This window comes from Columba livia, chromosome 3 (assembly GCF_036013475.1).
Source record: "Columba livia isolate bColLiv1 breed racing homer chromosome 3, bColLiv1.pat.W.v2, whole genome shotgun sequence".
NCBI lineage: Eukaryota > Metazoa > Chordata > Aves > Columbiformes > Columbidae > Columba > Columba livia.
The window spans coordinates 33,355,207-33,378,449 of record NC_088604.1 but is presented as its reverse complement, the minus strand read 5'-3'; the positions used below and the strand labels follow the sequence as shown (position 1 = coordinate 33,378,449).

At 36.5% G+C, this 23,243-nt stretch overlaps 1 protein-coding gene across 13 annotated transcripts in view; it reads left to right on the top strand.

The window, feature by feature from the left end:
• The window catches only part of COL12A1 (collagen type XII alpha 1 chain), a 102,548-nt gene that overhangs the window by 8,932 nt on the left and 70,373 nt on the right, over positions 1 to 23,243 (top strand). For 6 of the 13 annotated variants that reach the window (XM_065056315.1, XM_065056317.1, XM_065056314.1 and 3 more), the window contains 11 exons: positions 2,351 to 2,467; positions 3,282 to 3,425; positions 4,333 to 4,389; positions 5,079 to 5,342; positions 5,454 to 5,618; positions 6,065 to 6,238; positions 7,053 to 7,343; positions 7,568 to 8,170; positions 9,563 to 9,835; positions 11,952 to 12,224; positions 13,175 to 13,447. The exons of 5 other annotated variants lie outside the window; for them this stretch is intronic. In XM_065056315.1, the coding sequence (XP_064912387.1) occupies positions 2,351 to 2,467; positions 3,282 to 3,425; positions 4,333 to 4,389; positions 5,079 to 5,342; positions 5,454 to 5,618; positions 6,065 to 6,238; positions 7,053 to 7,343; positions 7,568 to 8,170; positions 9,563 to 9,835; positions 11,952 to 12,224; positions 13,175 to 13,447 (2,634 nt within the window). Of the gene's footprint in view, positions 1 to 325; positions 360 to 2,350; positions 2,468 to 3,281; positions 3,426 to 4,332; positions 4,390 to 5,078; positions 5,343 to 5,453; positions 5,619 to 6,064; positions 6,239 to 7,052; positions 7,344 to 7,567; positions 8,171 to 9,562; positions 9,836 to 11,951; positions 12,225 to 13,174; positions 13,448 to 23,243 lie in introns of those variants that run through there. 2 more of the 13 variants (XM_065056318.1, XM_065056322.1) reach the window with 2 other exon arrangements.

Below are 23,243 nucleotides of genomic sequence, written 5' to 3'. Positions count from 1 at the left end.
ATCTGAGCAAACATGTCAGGAATAATATGGGGTGGCTGATCATGTCTTGGCCGTGGGATGGACGAGGGGCCTTTCTGAGGTCTCCTGCAATGCCGTTGTTCTAAAAGGCTGTGAACACCTGGATGAATGGATACCTCACTTATGTATCCATGTAGTATTATTGTTAACTGCCAAGATCCACATCTGAATTTTCATAAAGTGGATTAAAATCCTTTAAAATGTTAAAGACTCTTCCTCACAGTCAATTTTTTCAGTTTATCTGGAATCCGGTCATTTGGATATCAACAAGTTGGGCTGCTGCTGTCCTTCAGCAGTTAAAGCCTAAAGCCTCTGCTGCAACATGCCAATTTACTTGCAAGGTTGGTGGCGCTACTTTTTCCATGTACTGAATTTTTTTTAAAAGCATGCTCAGGTCAGTTGTCTCTGCCTTTGCATTAAATTTGTCCTGAGCCATTGCTACTGAAACAATATTTTATAATGATATTCTTATCATCTAAATGTATTTGACTATTAACACATGTTGCATGATTGTGATACTAAGTAACTACCCTGCTGTCCCTAGCATTGTGATACTCATAAACTGAATGATGAATAAAGTATGCATGCAGGTTAATGGTCTAATCTCACTGCCTGTGTATGGACAATAGGAAAAATAACATTTACTTAGTACTAGTGTATCTATTGTATCAGTATTACAAAGCCATATTATCCTATGGTTGGAAATGACAGTAAATGAAAAGGAAAAAAATGCCTACACAATTGGTTGCCACTTTTTTGAGCTCAACATTACTTATTGCAATTGGACAATGTCTTTTCATAAGTATATATTCTAGCATTTATTTCTTTATCTGCTCTTTAAATTATGTTGAAAACTAAAACAAAATCTGACATATATGGAGATCTCCTGTGTCTCACAAGTAGTTAAGGAAAGTATGGCTGAATCTAATCTTACTTTGTAGACCTATTTAAACAATAATATATAATACACCTACCATGCACTGACAGTGAGTCAGTAAAATACTGCATGAATAAGCATGACAATTTTACAAAGAGAATATCATTATAAAATATTATGAAACCTCTTTGTGTAATGAACCTTGTACATGGAGGCTTTTGTCCATTGTGGGAAGCTAAAAAAAATAATAATCAACATTTCATTTACGTATGCATGATGCTGCAAAATAGCGTATGTAAACTATTTCCTTCTGTACTATTCAGTTACTTCTGTCATCAGCTCCTACAAGTTTTATTTGCAGTCATTTGTTCAGATCACTGGTGCCCTCTTTGCTGTTCTCTATAAATTCTGTAAAATAAATGTCCATAAATATACTTTGATGTTGTCTTTTCATAATTAACCATTGTGTTGTTTGGAACCATACTGGCATTTTATGTTAAAATGCCACTACTAGTATGGGTACACCTGCTGCAAAGGGAACATGAAAACGATAGTTTACACCTTTGAAATTTTACAGCAATCTGGTGTAAACGGGTAGAATCTTATTTTTGTGATCCTGTGCATCAGCTCAAATATTTCAACAAATTGCAACCATTACTAACCCCACTTATTATCCCCTTAGTTCCTGAATCCTTTGCAGCCATATGCAAAGTATGTCACTTCAGTGGCTTCTAGGAACAAAGGGGTGGAGCTCTCCATATTTTGAAATAAAATGATACATCAGTATATCATTATTACTGATATACATTTTACACATATATTCATATCTGGACCCTAACAGAAATAGTTTTACTAAACATTAAATGCCCAATCTTTTCCCATATTTTTAAAAATATTTTTTTCTCTGCCAAGTTTCTAGATTCAGTGAAATTGATGAGAAATACAACTATGCAGAGACTATATTAAAAAGCTGATCAATTATTTGATGTCTAATTAAGAAGAATTCTGTGTTCTCAATGTCCTAAATGATCTCATGGTATTGTAAGCAGGTTGTGATTTGGCATGCTTGTACGGATTGCACCCAGCATGTAAAAAAAATTCCTTTAATTGTTATGTGAAATGTTTGCATATGTGGTGATTATCTGTGAACTCATTGTACATGTATTCAAATGTGTTTTCTATTGTGCTTGATTTTGCTGGCCATTCTTGAATGTCTTGGCAACTCAAGAAACATATGTTCTGTGCTGTCCTCTGTAATGTGTATACTCTTTGATGTTTCGTCATATTTTGTCAGCTTTTATTTTATTCTTTTTCCAACAACATATCTTTATATTTGTTGGAAACAAATTTATGCAAAGACAATTTTAGTAAGCTTTGCTCGACTTTATTTTATTTATTCATTTGCCAAATCTTGTTCAAACTTTTAAACATCCACATGGTATAAATCTTTTGCAGTAAATCCACCGTCAGACTTGAATTTTACAATTATAGATGAACATAATGTTAAAATGTCATGGAAAAGGCCACCAGATGCAATAGTGGGTTACAGGATAACTGTGGTTCCAACACATGGTGAGTTCTGTAAAATTTTGTTGTGTCATTACATTTTTTAAAAACTTGGCTTTACTTTCCCTCATATCTAACTTAGGTCTGAAAGTAGCTATTAACATCTTTCTGAAGTTTGTGATCAAGACTGGGTAGCAGCAAAGGGCATACAGGAAAAAACAGTGATTGTTTCAAGTTAGAATTTTTCTTAACATATTGTTTACCCTTTGGGTACTGCAAGTAATAAGTTTTGCATGCCCTTCCTTTGCAAGCAGCAAAAAAGGAGGTAGAATCACCACTTTACTCCTCTTCTATGCTTTTACCTTAAAGTTAGAGAATTGTACTTCTTTCAAGTACTTTGCCCAGGGGAAATATCACATGTGTCAGGTAATGATGCAGTCAAGTCCTATTACTGCCTGATAATGGGTGTGTAAGATACCTATTATTCTATTTCACTTTGAAAAATAATCAGTGTAAAAGTGACATTGAATAAGAACTGGACCATGATTTGTTAGATGACAATACATTTTGTATATGCATTTTAAGTTTCATATTTCTTGGAATTCATTAAACAATTCAGTAATTTTGTTCACTATGGAAAACACATTAGTTTGAAGTTTGGTATTTCAAAATCCTACTTCAAGAAAAAAAGGAAGCGTATAATTCTAAAATTATAGTTGCATTTTAGACAGATTATTCTGGTTTTGTTTTATTTATTTATTTGTCTATTTATTTATTCTTCATTTATTTATTTATTTATTTTTAAATTTTAAATGATCTCCTTGTCATTGATATTACCAGATTTAAAGGCCACATTAACTATTTTGTATATTTATTGCAGATGGACCTACTAAAGAATTTACTCTTTCACCTAGCACTACCCAGACTGTCCTATCCGATCTTACACCTGATGTAGAGTATGTTGTATCAATAGCTTCATATGATGAAAAAGAGGAGAGTCTACCTGTTTTTGGGCAGCTGACAAGTGAGTACCTGTAACAGAATTAGAAAACCAACTAAGATAACTGAGTTGTCATTCACAAAACTTGGCTTTATTCCAGTTCCTCAACAAAATTGCCATATACCTAAACTGTGATCAGATGTATTAATATCTGTCTGAACAGCCTTTTTCCCTTATGCATCATCCCTAGTAGTAGCACAGTTAATTTGTAAGAGATAGAGGAGACTAACAGGTATGTATCATGTCTGACAACCCCTATAGAATTTGTTGCAGGAGGCCACTGATACTTTTGAGTTAAATGTACTTCCTATGAACTGCATCTGCTGAAGTCAAGGGGAAGATTCTCATTGACCTCAGTAACAAAGGAATCCAACTGGCTTCCTGTGTGTGTAAAAAAAAAGAAACAACTGCCTACCTTAATCAAACAAGAAATTGTAAACACATTATATCTAGATGTATAATAAAATATGGAATTTAAAATTTATTATTTAATATTTAGTAATTAAATAAAGCATAAAATAAATTTAGTTAAATAAAAATGTTGCACACAGCAGACTATCTTCTATGACAAATTTTATCGTATGTCTCAGGTTTCCCAAAGAACTACAGCAAAATTACTTATGAGGAGATCCCATATGTGTTAGAGCAGGATAATATTGGTATTTCATCTAGGGATGTCATAACTAATTTTCAGGAAGTTACTGTACAAGACACACAAATACAGAGGATCCTTAATTATTTGCGTTTTCTATATTTTGTGTTGTCCTGAATGCTATGTTGTCTAATCTGGAAGTACAGGTGATATATTTATAACTTACATTTATATTTTCAAATTATGAGGCTAGTAAAATTTGTGTCTCTAATTCTCTACATGCTTTTCTTGTATGTTAACAAATTTAAACTGATTCTCTCTATGTTGTGTTTTATGCAGTTCAAACGGGTGGTCCAGGAATACCAGAGGAAAAGAAGGTTGAGGCTCAATTACAAAGTAAGGTGTTTTGTCTTTCAAGCTATCTGACATTTTAGAGTTAAGTGATGTTTAGGTCTGGGGCCCCATAAACTGTGTTCCTATGTTACCTAGCAATAAAGTTAACTTGTAAAACTGTACAGAGTTAAGAAAACTTGGGAAGGGACTGGGATGGAAGCAATTTATAGCCACACTGGAAGAATAAGTTGGTACTTAAACCAGGAATTTCATGCAACTAATGTGAGCAAGTCCATGGTTGTCTTAGTACTATTGGCAAAAGACTTTGTGCTGTGGATAAAAGGTATTGCAGAACAACCTGTGTGGCTAATATAGGGAGATAAAGATGCGAAGCAGAAACTGTAACAAAATGAAATGTTAGCACAACATGGAATTGTTGTAAAAAGTTTTGTATGTGAGTTTTCATCTGCTATGGCATAACAGATCTTGTGGAAAGTGTGAGAGGCGTCTGAAAGCTGAGTATCAAGGTAACCATTCACTTTTGGTAATGGCAGCTAGAAGGCTCGTGTGGGTGTTCATTTATGTGAATAATAGTTTCCCAAGCAAAATATTCCAGATCACAATATCAGTGTATTAAATATCTGATTGTTTTGGCTTTGTCTACTAAGTTTCTGTCAGATACTCCTCATTGATTTGTTAGAGTGCATTTGCTCATTTGCTAACAGATTTTTTTTTGTGTGTGTGTGTTCCAGGATGCTCCATAAGTGCAATGACAGATTTAGTTTTCCTGGTAGATGGTTCATGGAGTGTAGGGAGAAATAACTTTGGATATATTCTGGACTTCATGGTTGCTCTTGTATCAGCTTTTGATATCGGGGAAGACAAGACGAGAGTTGGAGTTGTTCAGTACAGTTCAGATACAAGAACAGAATTCAATTTAAATCAGTATTTCAGAAGAAGTGATCTTATTGACGCAATTAAAAGGATACCTTACAAAGGTGGCAACACAATGACAGGTACAGATTTCCCACATATGTGTTTATACAGCATTTCATTTTAAAATTAAAATTTGCTTTAAATCCTAGTTCATTCAAGCCTAATAAAATAACTTGTGGTATTGTTTTTAGGCGAGGCTATTGATTACCTGGTTCAAAACACCTTCACTGAGTCTGCTGGAGCAAGAAAAGGCTTTCCCAAAGTAGCAATTGTCATTACGGATGGAAAAGCTCAAGATGAAGTTGAAATTCCAGCAAGAGAGCTTCGCAACATAGGAGTTGAAGTTTTTTCTTTGGGTATGTTGAATTTTCCTGATGACTGAGAGATTAATGTCTCTAAAGAAGTTATATGTTTTACAGATTCTGTGTTTCATGAGTTTTGCTATTCCACTATGTTCATGTGCATGCCTTGAAATGTGTCATTTGCTCCTTCAGAGTGGAACATGTCAGTTGTGTTAATTTGATAGTAATTCTGTAGCTGCTGCATGAAGATTAAAGTGACTGACAAGCATTGTCTCAACCTTGGCCTTATTGAAGCTACCACATCATTTTCTCAGGCTGAAATGGAGCATGTGATCTCATTGCATTAATCTTATTTTGTAGCTGGATTATTGATGATGACAGAAGACAGAACTAACTTAAACTCATCTATACCCCAGGATGTTCTGATACTTCATGAATACATTCACAAGTGTCTGTATTTTATGGCCACTTAACACAGTCCTGTCTATTGCAACTTCTAGGAATCAAAGCAGCAGACGCAAAGGAACTCAAGCTAATTGCATCTCAGCCTTCACTAAAGCATGTGTTCAATGTGGCTAATTTTGATGGAATTGTGGATATACAGAATGAAATTATCTTGCAAGTGTGCTCTGGTGTTGACGAACAACTAGGTGAACTGGTTAGTGGAGAAGAAGGTAAGATACTTTATACAAATATATTTATTGTCTTCTCTTTATTCTGATATGTATTTAAGGGCCTATCCCTACTTTCTTTGTTTCTGGAGCTTGATCCGTTGCTTCATCTAGCAAGTGTGGAAAGCTGGTCTCATCTTTCTCCATTTAAATGCAGGAGAGCAGAACACGTGATGCAGTAGGTTTGGAGTATCTCCATTATTCCGCAGTTTCAAGGGTCACACAATGATGTGCAATTATCAGAGCCTCATACGGTTAAATCCGGACACAGGCATCACTTCTATGGAAAATGTACCGAAGGGAAAAATCCTGCTTAGGGAATGGGAAGAATAAGTAATAGGTTAGGAACCAAGGAAAGAAAACACACTGGAAAATACTGAGAAAACACGGATGTTAAGCTGTGCCATTGAAGCTTTCTGGCCCTGTAAGATTCTAAGTAACTAGTTATTCTCCGACCAGAATGGCAGCAGAGATGGCTCCACTGTCCCAGTGCTTTGCTCAGGTCTGCATTTGTTCACAGTCTCTACTGTGTTTCAGTGGATCTTTCACTTTTGGTTGAAACAGTATTAAAGCAAGGCAGCATTTCTCCTGGAACTACACTCAGGGGACCACAAATGCATTGTTCATCTTTCTGTCCTCTCACTGAGACCCCATTTAGACTGTCTTGTAATTCACTTGTGTTTATTTGTGCTAAAAAAGTGGGGTTTTATTAAAGATTAAGCAAAGATGACTGAATTTATTGCAGAAATAAAATTGTGCAATATAATATGTATAATTGTAATTAATACTTTGGGTTTGCTTTTGATTTTTTTTTCAGTGGTGGAGCCTCCTTCCAATCTGGTGGCCACCCAGATCTCCTCAAAATCTATCAGGATCACCTGGGATCCATCCACAAGCCAAATAACTGGCTATCGGCTTCAGTTCATTCCAATGATAGCTGGTGGAAAACAACATGTACTGAGTGTGGGTCCTCAGACTACTGCTCTGAATGTTAAAGATCTCTCTCCAGACACAGAATATCAAATTAATGTCTATGCAATGAAAGGACTGACCCCCAGTGAGCCAATAACAATAATGGAAAAAACACAACAAGTAAAAGTTCAAGTGGGTGAGTTAGGAGCTACTATGTTATTTTTACCTGGTAGCTTTTTGTTGTTGAAATCTCTGATGCTTGTTTTAATGTCATACCTTCATTATTTATGAGAAAGACCTTTACTTAAAATGGTTTCTTTCCTTTATGAGCAACTAGATACAATACATGAACTACAGATGAAATTATAGTGCTGTGGCTACTGAATATCTGTTTATAGTGGCAATTCTTTTTCCTTACAGAATGCTCACGTGGTGTCGATGTAAAAGCTGATGTTGTGTTTTTAGTGGATGGTTCCTACAGCATTGGTATCGCCAATTTTGTTAAAGTAAGAGCCTTTTTGGAAGTTTTAGTTAAAAGCTTTGAGATATCGCCTCGAAAAGTACAGATAAGTCTTGTCCAGTACAGCAGAGATCCCCATATGGAGTTTTCTTTGAACAGATACAACAGAGTGGAAGACATAATTCATGCTATTAACACCTTCCCCTACAGAGGTGGATCTACCAACACAGGCAAAGCGATGACATATGTAAGAGAGAAAGTATTTGTTACCAGCAAAGGATCAAGACCAAATGTGCCGAGAGTCATGATTCTTATCACTGATGGAAAGTCGTCAGATGCTTTTAAAGAACCTGCAATAAAGCTAAGGGAGGCAGATGTAGAAATATTTGCAGTTGGTGTGAAGGATGCAGTGCGTACAGAGTTAGAAGCCATTGCAACTCCTCCTGCTGAAACTCATGTTTATACAGTGGAAGATTTTGACGCTTTTCAAAGAATATCATTTGAACTTACGCAGTCTGTCTGCTTACGGATTGAGCAGGAACTGGCAGCTATAAGGAAAAAATGTAAGTAACTACTATTACTTAGAGAAATGTAGAAGATGCAATGAAAAAAGCTCTGAACCAATGTTTTGTACCTGTAGTCACCTAAAGAACTGATATCGATGAAATTGTCCATCTGCAAATTGTAATTTTAATAACTGGGGATTCAGTTCTCGTTTTCAAACATATTAAAAGCAATGGGGGAATCTAATGAAGAAGCTGAGGTGAAAAGAAATATTGCAGAAATATTTTTTTTGCCTCCTCTCCTACGTACCTAGAAAGCTATTGAAGTGTATGTCTATCTGGAATGACCTTCATGTATGTGCTCTGCTTTTACACTCAATATCTTGAGTAAAACCGTTACTTACAAGGGCCATTCTTCTTTAGCTGTCCAAAATCAGATAGCTAGTCTAAGCTTGTCTTTTAGAATTTCTAAGGTAATGGAGCAATGTCGACATCTCCAGAGGGTGATTCGATTAATTTTTAGGGTAGAATAAATAACTGTCTGAAATGGGCTTAGATAAGACAATTTGAGACAACAGATGCTAGGTGATATTAATCTCAATCTAGCTGTAAAGACTGAAATGATGTAGCACATGAAAGTCTTCAATACATTCAAATTTTTCAAGCCTGGAAAATGTTTAATATTTAAAAGATTTCTAAATGACCAACTTCTGGTCACCTAAAGTTACTTATGATTAGTGGCACCCTCAGTGTCCCTACCTATGTTTAGTAGAACACTAACATTGAATAGTCCCCAGCATTGAAAACCCCACTGTCTTTAAAAATAAGCCTTTTGTTTCAGGGTAGCTTTGAGGAACAAACCAGCAAAGCAGCCTTTGTTTTAGAGGGCTCAAGCAGTCTTAACATCCCCACTGTTAGACTCACTAGGCCAACCAAAACAAGCCCAGGATGTCAGGTTCGTGTTTGTGCCTCATGTCAAGTTCCTTGTTTCCCCTTTGACTTCATTCCTGAAAAAATACTGGGATTTATTTTGTCCTATTTCTATAAATAGATCTGAAAAAAACCCTACAAGGATTCTTAGTTCCCATTGAAGGCATAATGTTATTGCTTATTCATGGGACATATGAAGGAGGGAACCCAACGTATCATCAGATTCTAACTTGAGTTTTTATAAGTGCATTTTTTTAGATGGACTGTTCTCATTTGATCTAGAAATCACTGAATTGTTGCTTCTACTCATTGTCATATGATTTGGGGCAACCTAGATATCTTCATGGAATTGGACAGCTATAAGCAAGTATAGAAAACAAATACTGTTGCATGTGCAACAAAAGATATATTCAATTAGAATAAATCAAATTATTGATGAACGTTTTAAATTTATTCTAGAGATTTCGTGCTAAAAATGTTCTAGAAAGTATGCCTTATCTATGCATTTTTATTTCCATACAGCTTATGTGCCTGCAAAGAATATGGTCTTTTCTAACATAACATCTGACAGTTTCAACGTGAGCTGGTCTCCAGCTGGATCTGAGGTTTTGTCCTATCTTATTAAATATAAAGTAGCGATTGGTGGAGAGGAATTCATTGTTTCAGTACCAGCTTCAAGTACTAGCTCAGTTCTCACCAACTTGCTACCTGAAACTACTTACGCAGTCAGTGTGATTTCTGAATATGAAGATGGTGACGGCCCTCCCTTGGATGGAGAGGAAACTACCTTAGAAGGTAGGCTTCCCATTATTCTGAGACACAAAAAAATCATATGTTCAAATAAGAATTTGCTTTGAGAGAATGAGTATATGCAGAACAGCCAGCTAAGGCTGACAGCCTGTATTGGTACACAGGATCAGAATAAACATTATTGTGTCTCAGTGCATTTAGTATAGATATACAATTCCAATACTAGGCCAATGTTAGACCGTTAAGATTGAATTTTATTTTTCCTGAAAGTTGAATTGTTGCTCTGTTTCTCTTCAGTGGCCTATTTTTGAATGAAATTATGTGTTGTCAAGAATTCATTGCCTCGTATTAATCTTGATATACACTTCAGCTGGACTAGACGATCATTGTAGGTCCCTTCCAAATTAACTATTCTATTGTATTTAATAATTATGACTCAGATCCAGGAATGTATGTTGACTTTAATATATTTAAAGTCAAGAATGTACCCATGTAATTTGCTGTGTCTACATCTAACTCATGTTAACAGAAATTCTGTTCTATATACAGAATATACAGGCTTATATATAGGCTTAAAGGCTGCTGAGTTTTTGATCAGCTGCTTCTCATCAGAATGTCATGTGTCTGATCCAATAACTCTTACTGATTCAAAACTTGTGTTGATGTCAATGTGAGTTTATGTGATCGATTGTTGAAAATTCAAGCAGAGTAGCTGTACTTGGTACAGCTTGGTAGAGTTGTCACGATTCATTTCCACTGATTTAAAGCAGAAGGATAATATTAAATCTGATTTTATATACCAGTAGTTGAATACTCAGTATAGTCTAAATCATGCTTTTCAAAATATTGATCCACATTTTTTCATTATTCCATGCTGTCATTTGTGACCTTTGGTGATGTAAAGGGTTCCAAGGGAGCAAAAGATACAGCATGGAAATTTTTTATTTGTTCTTTCCTGTTAGGATTGATAGGAATACGCATTTATAAAATAGCTTAGTTTGAATGTTAAGTTTGGAAGATACAGGTTTCACTGTTGGTGTGCCTATTTCCATGACTGTACCAGTCAGAATGTTTTGGCCACGCATAACTTTCCCTTAGGAAAACAGAAAAATTCTTGGCTGATAGAATATGTAGCTTGTGAGTGTAATGGACAAGAGAAGGAATAGCTTTAATGAAAATAATCAGGGTTACCATGTTGTAACCGATACTACCTTAAATAATGGTCAATATCTTGATCTGAGGAAATCCCGACATGTCAGAGAAGACAGAGTCCTTCTGCAATCATGTAAACATCATTAGCTCTTCATACGCCTCTAGCTAACAATTTGGGCTGGATAGCTTTCTTGGCAACTAACTTTGGTTTCAGGCTTGTAAAGAATTTGAGATAGAGTATTGTGTTTCTGATTAATAGAAAACACTGAATTAGTATGAAATGACCTGAGCTGCTATATCTTTTATCAAGGATAAAAGCCGAGGTTAAATGATTCATCATGTTTTTTCCCTAATTTCCAGGATAATAAACTATTTTTTATCTTTTAGTTTGAGACATAATTCAGAAGCCTTTTTAAAATATTAGATGCCACTCATATTGCAATTATTTCAATGAATGCATTTTTTGTTGTGAATTGTGAAATTGTGAATTGTGAAAATTCAACTTACAGAAATGGATTTTTTTTTTCCTAGTACATTTACCTTGATCATTTCTTTAAAATAGGAGAGCTGCCTGTCCATAGTCAGGTGTGTTTGAACAGCTATCTGCAAAAGGAGGTGGTGCAAAAGCAAATGTTCATGACAGAGAACTCACATTATTTTTTTGTGTTAAGAAATTTCTCCACTACGCCCAAATATCTCTTACACGGTTCATTTCTACTGTTACTGCTAAACACAGTCATACTGTCTTAAATTTCAGAAGCAATTATATAAACTGGGACTAACGTACTTTTGCGGACAACTTTTTTACACTGCTGATTGTAACTCTGGCCCTAAATATTTAGAAATGACTAATGATTTGTGTACCTTAAAACAATGGGAGGGCAATATAAAGTGTTGTTTTGGTAAACTGAGCTAAAATGAACAAACAGAATGTTTGGAATGGTTTCACTTCAGATATTACTTGATTAAAAGCAAATATTTACAAATTATACGTCTACATTTTTTGTAGTTAAGGGTGCTCCTCGAAACTTAAGGATAACAGATGAAACTACTGATAGCTTTGTAGTTGGTTGGACTCCAGCTCCAGGAAATGTCCTACGGTACAGGCTTGTATATAGACCGCTGACTGGAGGAGAAAGGAGACAAGTGACGGTCTCAGCAAATGAAAGATCAACTACTCTGCAGAACTTGATCCAAGATACAAGATACGAGGTGTCTGTTATTCCAGAGTATCAGTCTGGACCTGGGTATTCGCTGAGTGGATATGCGAAAACTGATGAAGGTACATGATCAGTGTTGTGAATGTAGTAAGCTTGAGAACACCTTGCATGCTGATGTGTTCATACTGAAAGGATCATAATCCATATTGGCTGTATGTATTGTCCCAGATGAACAGGGAATTACAAAATTACTCAAACCTAGCTGAAAGATAATTTAAGACAATATATCAAAATTTTAATGTTATTTTAAAATATGGTATATCAATCCTGCAACACCTAATATGGCAAGGTAACTCGAGTAATTTACCTGTATGTTTAGTTGGTTACCCTCCTGATTCTCCGTATTGTTAATGATATAAATTATATATCTTTTCAGCAAATTCAGGCCCTGTTTGTGCTTTGTTCTGAATGGTTAGCAAGGAATGAATGGAACATTTAATTTACTGAAGTTATCACTGTAGCCTTAACTTGTATGAAAATGTATGATCCTTTAACAAGTATCATGCCTTATTAAATGAAATCTGAAGAGTACAGAGACATTACGAATGTCTTGATCACTAGTGAAACTTCACTGAGATTATAAATATTAGAAACCAGAAAAGCTATCATCAAAAAGAACTTCATAGGCAACCATAATGTGTTGATTTCACATTTCATTGGTGATCTTTGACCTGATTCTGCAGACAGATTCTTCAACATGGCTCTCGACATGTTGAAGTTGAGCATATGTTGAGGTGCTAGTATGTATAAGTGTTCCAGAACTGGGTCTGTGGTTTTAATAGGAAAAAAAAAAAAAAGAGAGAAAAAAGACTTTATTGAGCATTTTTGCCTAAGGAGGGTGGGGACAGAGTTACACAATCCTAATTACAGTAAGTTATACTGTAGCAGTGTTAGTGCATGCTATTCAAGAATTATTTTTTCAGCATTAAGTCTTATGTTGTGGTAACCTAAAAAATAAACCAAGAAATAAGGCTTGCTTCAAGTTGTTCTCAATATCTTTTGACATGTGCAGTCCGAGGAAATCCAAGAAATTTGAGAGTTTCTGATGCTACAACATCAACAATGAAGCTGTCTTGGAGTGCTGCTCCTGGCAAAGTGCAGCAGTACTTTATAACATACACTCCAGTCACAGGAGGTGAAACTAAGGAAGTGACTGTGAAAGGTGACACTACCTCCAAAGTGCTGAAAGGCTTAGATCAAGCCACGAGGTACACTTTGACTGTGTCTGCCCTGTATGCTTCTGGAGCAGGAGAGGCCCTTTCTGGAGAGGGAGAAACACTTGAAGGTAATTATTTATTCTTTCTGTACAGTTATTCATTTATTTGATTTACTTTTAAGATGCCTTAAAGTATATTGCCTTCCCGAGTTTTCTGTAGAAGTAAATATGTAAATGGAATATAGGCATAAAGACATTCTCCTACTTCATAGGATTTTTTCAAGCCTGCTGTCCATTGGAGAAAACAGTAGGATCAAATCACTGGTTGTGGAGGGGACTCTTGTTCTCTTGAAAAAGGTGTTGCCAGAGCACCAGCCAAAAACCAGCCAAAAGCACCAGCCAAAACTGACTGCACTTCTACACCAGCATTGGTGAAATATTTTGTCTTATAACTCAATTTCCAAGCAGTTTCAGTGACAGATTGTCCTTAATATAATAGTATTAATTAATGGGGTTAAAATGTTTCATTTTAAAATGTGCAGGGTTTCTACTGTATTGAGACTGAAAGATGTTCAGTCTAGGCAATGTCAAGCTTAGGCAAAGGAGTAATGAATCATATCCTGCTTTTAACTATTAGGAATAAGAATATGGAGCAGAGCATTAACAGAATACTGGCAAAAGCATAAGTCAGAGCCAAAAACTTTCTTATAAGGAGGGGAGGCTGCTCTCACTCTGCCTTTGAGCAGAGAATTTCCCAGACTTCTTCTCTGTGAGCATTCTCAGTGTCATCTGTTAATTGTCAGAGGACAAGGAAAGCTGCTTCCTAGGCCATGAAAGGAAGTGTGACTGTGTTCTGTGCTGGCCAGGTATGTATTGCTGAAGTCTGACACTGCAGCTGTGTAGGCACAGCACTTGAAAACATCTTACAGATTATTTATGTGGAATCAAAACTCGTCCATTGACGCTAATGCTGTTATAGTAGGGATATACTTGGCTCTCAGTTTCTCTGTCAGTTTAACTTTTTGTGTATGACATAGGTTAGGAAACAAACCAGAAAACCTAGTTTAAATAGGAAACAAATGAACAAACAAATCTGTTGCAATGATTCACCAAAGTGCTCAATTCATCCCACTAAGATTCAGACACTTATGTGAAAATCACAGTTCACATCATGGACTCTCTAGGATTCTTCTGTGATTGATGAAGAAAGGCAAACACAACCGGGAGGCAGGTAGTCCATCTGAGATCTCATTTTTCCTTCAAAGAACATTTGTCTGTTTGTTGACTACAGAAGGAGCAACTGAGAGCTAGGTACCAACTCCCTGCCTGCTTCACTACCTAAGTCTCAGACAATGATCCAATCCCCCTGTTTACACTGAGACAGGGTGCAGACACCAGAGAATCAGGCACCTTACAATTAATGCTGAAAGTTCTTTAACTCTCTCATTTTCTCAACCCATGCAAGATTCAAAGCGCTCCTTTTGCAGGACACAAGAACCTGCCTCCTGCCCAGAACATTGCTGAGATCCAGATAAAGGAGAACAGGGAGCTGGGTTCTGCCTGTATCACCCACATAAGCCAGAGGTGATCAGGGCTTAGTGAACTTTCCTGTTGATGGTGGTGCTGCCACTTCCTTTTGTATGGTAGTCTATTAAGTCTAACATTTTACTGGGAGAAGAGGGAGCATGGATATGTAGGCCTTGCTCAGTTTGGGAGAGTTTGAATTCACATCTCCGCATCCCAGAGGGCTGTAGTGTATGCTGAGATGCCTTGGTCTTACTTTGGAAATCTTGAGAGGCCTCTGTCTCTCTGTTAAACAGACTGAATTGTCCACTTCCTTATGGAGATGCCCCAAATTTTAGTGAAGGGTTGATCAAGTTAATTGTTTACATTTAGTGAAAAGGTTTGTATTTGGTATCTTTGTAATAAACCTGTGAGAGATGCTTTGTTAGCATGGAGCTCTTAGATTTTTACCCTATCATAAAACTTGAGCAATAGAAAAGTATTTTAAGGCGTTACCTAGACCTTCAGTTAAAATGAGTTCTAGATAGAGAGAGCAGTGAATGATATACAGCAGAATAAAAAGGACAGAGTAGTCAGAAAACCAGAATTCAGTCCCAGGTAGAGACTGTCTTGTCATTTCAGTGCTTCCCCCCAAACCCCAGGAGGGCTCTGATTCTGATTTGGACTTTCTGCAGCGATAAACTGTCAATAAGAAGAGTCAAAGAATTCAAAAGGACAGTTGGCTATAGCTCATGAATGTATTTATATGCAACTACAGGGAGTCTAAAGTAGATGTTGCACTTAAAAAGACACAGAAGCATTCCTGCAAGAGGTTTTACTTTAAACAACTGAATTAAAACCTTATGCCAAACATTCTGTGACCAACTTTGTCTTGTGATAAATATGAATAAATGAGCATCCTGTCACTTAGCCGGATTGCTTTTTATTCAGTTCCTCAGCTGGAAGAACCCCAAATTTAAAATTACTTTCATAATTTTGACAGGTATAGCTTTGTGACTCAAATGCATATCCTTTGAAGATTCAACTGGATTTGAAAATCCTATCAGGTTGCACTCAAGAAAACATTACTCTTCACATTAAAGCTGTATATTACATTTTTTTCAGTTAGATAAAATTTTGGTAAGAGCATATACAGATGTCAGTCATTACTGGATGATCGAATGTAATGAATAGAATACAAACTTCAGTTTGTAGAGCAGAGGCATAAATCATGATGTTTTCTTATGGAACATCCACCGTGTATTTCAGTAATCAGCGTATCTGCAGTTTCATGTGGTAATAAAATACTTGAATTAGGCCAAAACTCTCTGGACATGGTCCATAGATATTTTGAAACACTCTCTGACTATTGTTGTGAAAGGTTCTCAGAATGTCTGTTGAAGTACATATAAGACAATATTTCATTGTATGGCACTGTCTTACCTCATTGTATGACAAAAAGACAAAACCTTTGAGGAAAACCAGGCAATTAAGAATAAAACGATTGCAGTTTTGGAACTAAAAGGTAACATTAAAACTTCAAAGCTTAGTATAGAAATTTACTTGAAAAAATAAGTCATGCTGCCTGTGAAGCTAAAATAAACATGGTTGGACTCAGCTGAAAAGTTACACAGGTTGGTGAAGAGAATACTTAAGTATTAGCTGAAATAATTTGTCTGACTCAGGCTGGGAATGGGACAGATCTTAACTCCTGGAGAAATAAACTTATCAACAGTAATGACAAAAAAGCTGTGAAAGGAAGCATAAAAAAGTGTTTAGTTTTTCAGTTACTTTTTCCATGAGCCATGGTGTCTGAGAAACAAAATAGTGTGGTGTGTGTTTTTCATTGCCAACGGCAGTGAAGTACTGAGCACTTCAGTATTTTCCTGTATCAGGAATCCCAGTGGGGTTTACTTGATGTCTTCACCATATGAATTCTCACCAAACCTATTCAGTCAGTGATACTGTAGTTGCAGGCCATCATCATATCAAGAGCAATGTTTGAGATTGCTTTTCAAACTGGGGCAGTTAGTTTATGGTATTGATATGTAGTCTAAGAGAAAACAGTTTGGATGTAGTGAATATTTCAGAATTAATAAGAAAGTGGGTAAAGAGGAGGTGGATAAAGTAGCTTCTCCAGCAATCGTATAATCAAGTGGCAAGAAATGCAAAATCCAAGGTCTTGGATGCTTATGGAATTTTAATGAGTCACTAAATGGTCTCCTATGACTAAGGGTGTAGACAAACATTCTTACTGCCTTCAGTAATGATATATTTTACTCTGCAAGTAGTAGGAGAACCCACATGGTCAGTTACTCTGTCTTGGTTGCAAGGGTAGCCTTCAGCAGAGAAAGAAAAACTGATAATCTTCTAGACTGCTTTAACATGATTTGCAATAACATGTCTGCCCAGACATTCATTGAAGGTCCTTCATTTATGTATGTTTTCTGCAAAGTAGTTTGGAGCAGTTACAAATGGCCCTTGGAAGTTCCTCCTCTTCCTCTGCTTTGCCCTTGCAGGGCAGTTTTTTGGTGTTTTGAAATGGCTTGCTCAGGAAAACCACACAAACCCATCAACCATTCTGTGTGCTCGAGATCATGTACCAGATGGGTAATCTCTGCTTCTCCTTTTGTTTTTCTTTTTGCTAAGTATACGCTTACCCTTATTGTTTCTCTGCATAAAGCAGAGATTGCAAATACCCCCCCAAGTAACTGTAGATAATCTCTTCCACAAACTGTTTGCATAGCTATCTGGTCCAGCCCAAAGATAAACACATGCCAGAGGACCAGAATTTTATGAACTGTTCACAGACAACATGTTACAGAGAGTTTAGCAAGTGACTAATCAGAAAATTATTCATTTCTGAGGGTGCTATTCCATACCATACAGGTAATCGTTATTCAGAGATAATGGCTTTATGTTGTTTATGTGTTTGTGGAGTGGGAAAAGGGAAACAACTTTTTTGTTCCTCTGTTGAGGGAGTGTGCTTTTCTTCTTCAGTATTCCAGATTTTAGAAAATTTATAGTGTTCCAATCTTTTACACAGCCTCTTTCAGTTACTTCAGTTACTGGCTGATTTTGTCTGCATATATGAAGTACTGTCCGGAGGTGAAAGTTCTGGGGCTTTATATTTCATACTGCATTAAACATAACCGCACGTGCAAAATATGTGCTGTAGAAAACTCTCCACTTTTATCCTCTCACTTTCAAAAGTGCATGGTGATCCTTCACTAGGCAGCTTTGAGTTGGAGCCCTTCTATAAAGGTGCCATGGAAAACTTTCCTCAGACACATTTTGTTGGCTGTGATTCCCCTCAGCTCACACAAAGTCATTGGAACTGCTAAAGTAAATTAAATCAGTGCAGGCTGCCATTTGCTGTGTGATGGAACAAGAAAACTGAGGGAACTAAACAAGTTAGCACTGATTGCTGTATTCAGTGATGCGTAATACAGACTGGAGAACAAGCAAGAAACACCCACAGAAATGCCTAAGGGAAAAGTCTCCCCCTTATCCCCAAACACCCCAAAGAAACCATTTGGCTTTCAAGTTTCTTGGTGATCATATGGTCTTATCCAAGCCATCATTTACTAGAAATAAAATACAATGATAAATGTGGTGAGGGCAGTGAGCATAAATGCAACAGACATCGAGCAGTTTGCAAGAGCTACTGTTTTTCTAATCTGTTTTTTAATAAAAGAGATGGTTGCAAGTCTGGCAAGAATTTGGTTTTCTGCCCAAAGGCGTGCTGTCAGATGAAAAGAACATACTGTACATTAGCTGCTAAAGAGATTAACTTTCATAATGTGAAGTTGTTTTAAAGAGAAACAAATGCATTGCTAGATTAAGCAATCTACACATAAATATTTAATCCTAATGAATGTCTGAAAAGTTTGAAAACTGCATATCTATTTTATGAGTGTCTTTTTTTGCTGGCATTTATATAATTTTCAGAACAGATTTGAGAGTATTTCAGTTACTGACTCTAAGCAGGGGAGTCATTACACTTTTAAATACAAGTTTAAGAGCAATTTAGAAAAAAAGCCTTTATTTTTTTTCCCCGAAAAAGAATCAAGGGTCACATTCCCATCTTGCTTGTACTGAGAAATTTCAAAGTGAAATTCCTAAGATAGATAGAAATACTGTTGGTGTAAGAGGACATAGTTTTTTTAAATAAATACGACTGCTAGTTTACATTAGCAGAGATAACAACCCATTTTCTTTCTTTTGTATGTTTTAGAAGGAACAATAAGAGGTTTGGTGCATTATGTTAAGGAGATAAATTCGAGAAATAATTATGTCATAGTCTCTTTCCCTTTAGAATGAGAATCATTATATTTCAGAGAAATAAGGCCCAATCCTGCCACCCTGTTGATGGGTAGCTATTTGTGCTGTGAGAATTAGGCTGTACTAAAGCAATATATTAGAAAGGTTGTAATGACTGAGTCACTGAGTCACTTTTCAGTTTTATTTTATGTTGTAAGCATTTCTTATTTTAGTGTTTTGGTTTTTTTTTGGGGGGGGGAGGGCGGGGCTCTTTTTTGGTCAGAAAATGGATAGAAGTTCTTTGGTAAATAAATTATTTCTTTGGGGTGTTTCTATAGCAACATGAGAATGCTTTAGAAATGAATGACCTCCTACAGACAGACTAGTACAAATTCAACTGACATTTCATTACAATGAGGTTTTTAGCAAATCACAGGGACTTTACGTAATGTTCAGACTGCATAGTGCTGCTTCCGTCCCAAGAGAAACAAGGACTCAGTGTCCTCGGAAGATTTAATGCTGTTTCATGCATTGTTAAAATTATACATTCCAAGATTTTGGAGTCTGGCATTTGAAACTGACTTTTGATAATCTGTGGACAATTATTTTTGTTTTATATAGGAAGTGAAATATGTATTAAAAAAAAAAGCACGGGGAAGGTTGAATGAAAAATAAGAAGATATTTCCAGACAGTCGAGAGCAGTGTTAACTGGTTAACTGTTGGAAAAGACAGATAAAATGTTAAAGGGACTGAGTATGAATTCCTGTTGGCTTTATCCTAGAGCAGGGACTCAGGAGTGCTCTGGCCAAAGTTCCTCTGTTTTGGGTCAGAACTGTCCTGGTTTGCAGCTTCTCGTCTTTCTCCATTTCCGCTAGCAGAAGAGCAAGAGACCTGCTCTAACAGGGCCATCTGCTACCATCTCATCTGATGTGTGCATTTGGATCCTTGGCTGTGACAACTTACCCTGCTGACCTAATGGGATACTCCTGACGTATCCCCATTGTAAACAATGCAGGACTCAGGCCATAAAATTTTGGTATATGTCTCTGCAAGAGTGCAAGAGGAGGTTCATTTATTTAGTTGATTCTGAGCTTTTAGGATGCTGGCTTAGATCAATCCTATGTTTAGCTGAAAAAAATCCATGGCTCTGCATGAAATTTACTGCTGCAGGTTGATTTTGAAAGTTGTTTTTAAGAGCACATACAGAAAATTTTTTAAATTTGGGCCTTAACTGCATGTACAGCTACTATGGAAATCAGCTGGAGTTGTGTAAATGTTTCTGAGGGGAAAGGCCATTTGAATAAAGCCATTTGATTTTTATGTACGTCAACATTTTAATTTTAGCTGATTCACAGTCTTGTGTTCAATAACAACAGTGACTGTTGGAGAACCATGGGAAGTGGGCCAAGTGGACACAGGGAAACTCTTAATACTATATTGTGTCTCTGGCATACTATAGTGGGAAAACTTAGCACAAAAACTGGACATAGCAAAAATCCAGAACTGGGTGTAAAAGCACCTGTCTGAAAATTATGAAGTTAATTTTTGAGAGTGTGTCTGCATGGAGTGATGGTAGAGACATATGAGGGACTGGAGGCAGACTGTAGCTCTGAGCTAAAGACTGTTGAAGAGAATCTGAAACCAGTGACTGGATTGCTTGCCCAGGCAGAGGTTTGGCCTGTCTGTGCAAGCACCTTGTTCTACTGTGTACATACCATGGCTTACAGCTGTGCTTACACCAGCTGCTTCAGTGCTTCAGAGCATCACAGGACCTAGTGCCTGTTAAGGGATAATTGCTGATGACTGTTGGGGGCTGTATGAAGTGATGGGCACTTTAACTTTTACTTCAAGTCAGGAAAAAGTGGGAGTCTTTTGATTGTTATCCACTTGTGAGCCAGCCAGCCAGCCAGCGGTTTTCTTTCTTACAGTCTGCATTGTCTTTCCATGTTCCTTATCCATTCTGTTTAACAAGCAAACAAGAAGTGGGTGTACAACAGGCATTTCTGAACATGTGGAACAAAGAATAGAATGACTGCTTAGGTGTTACTGTTGTTTTATTTTTTTTAAAACATAAATTAAGTAACTAGGTATTTTGTTTTAATCCGAGGGAAAATATCTCACAGGTCTGACTGCTGTTTGCTAGTCACTACAATATACCAGTGTTACTGTGGAACATGAATACATTTCTTGACCCTGAGTGTAGCAGCTTACTTGATGGAATCCTAATAATTTAAGACTTACAGTTGGACTGCATCTTAAACACAGCTGCTCCCCTAATACAAAAACGCTTGTAGGAGATCCAATGAAGCAGAAAAAAGCTGTCAGTCAACTTCCACCTCACACATGAGGTGCAAATCAAGTTAGTGTGGTATGTTAAAGAAATGTTCTCAGTTGCAGGGTAACATATAAAAAGTCTAATTTCCTTTAGTAGGTAAGTTGTCTTGTCAGCAGTTTCCAACTGTTTGAAGTAAAAATTTTCCATTTAGTTCTAGTGGTTTGGTAGAAATCCCAGTCCCTTTTCCCTCTCTTACCTTGCCTTATAAAAAAGACATTTAGTTCCAAAGGATATTTCTTTCAGAATCAACATATTACAGTAACTGGTGTTCATTACAGTCTATTCCAAACAAATTATTTTTCTCTGTTATTTAACGATCTCAGTAATGACTTAATTAATAATGGTTTTAAATATGCACTTATTTTTGCAGTGTTTCCAACATGTATCATTAGCTGTAGCATCCAGGAGTAGGCTTGCAAAAAATTGTGCTGTGGTAGCAGATACTTTAATACTGAAATCATGTTGTGGCAGAGCCATGTTTTAAAGTAGCCAAAGTAAAGTGACTTGTATATTTATATTACATTAAAATATGGAAAGAAAGGTTTTTATTGTGAGACATCTGTGCATTCTATCAAGTTAGGTTTTCCATATTTTTTCCATTTGGATTGCCTTAATATTTTCTTTATTGTATGAAAAAGCCAAGGTTTGGGAGTAAAAGCTTAAGAGCAGACAGAAAAATTGGTGTAATTTACTTTTGAAGGCAAATCTTTTTTTCAGGCTTCCAGGAAAATTGGTCTTTGGAGTTTAGATTCAGCCCTGGCTTTCATTTAGTGTAGTCATTGAATTCAGTGAGACTGCATGAAGCATGAGTTGAATCAGACCTTTTCACTAAAACTTTTTCACTATATGAAACGGCTGTTGTGAAATGATAAACAAGTTAACTTTACCAAAAACACTGTATCTTAACTTTTTTTTTTTTTTTTTTTTTTTTAATAGAACATGCCATAAGTTGTGGTGATTTATATTGTAAAAAAAATTGGTTTGAAGAGTAAAATTGTAAGAACCGATGTAGAGTTAGGGTAGAAAAAGAATCGCCTCCAGAAGAACATGGTAGGATGTCCCAAGACTGTGAATTAAAATCAGAAACCCCTCCATAACACAAAGGAATACTGTTACATGCTCTACTTGCTATATTTGAGAGTCAGCTTTGTGATACTCTCTGATTCTGTAATCTGTGTATCTGATGAATCTTTATTATACTGTAAACCTTGTTTTCAGATAGGTCGATATTAATTTCCATTAATCGTTAAGCCAAGTGGGATTCGTTCACCCAGTTTTAATGAAGTTGTGCTGGCTATGAGATATTTCCAAAATGAAGCCTTTCTATGGGTATTAATAGTTCTGTTTGGTCCTGTGGGATTAAGTTTGGAAATGTTGCAGATTTGTGGTGGAAACAAAAGACAAATGAATATGAAAAGTGAAAACACGTTGTATGACTGAGCAACTAGTTGCTCAGTCTTGGACTGAAGCTTCTTTATGCTTCTGAAAACAGTGAGGCCTGTTCTTGTAACGAGCCTAAGCAGTGGAAATTGGATAGGAACTTAATTTCTCTGTGTTCAAAATTTGACTCTGGTCCTGTGGCTGCTGTGGTATAATATAGGGATACATTTTTATCAGTGTAGGTAAACTTAACTGTGAGGCCGTGAGACCACCTCAAGTGTTGAAGTCCTCTTGCTAAGCAGTCTCTCAGGAGTGTCCTGTAGGCCACACAGATACACACCAAAGAACCAAGCGCTTCTGTGTGTATGTGGATCTGGTTTTGTAGATCCCTTTTGCAGATTTTGCTAACATGAAGCCATTGCACTAAACCCACCAGTCCGTGC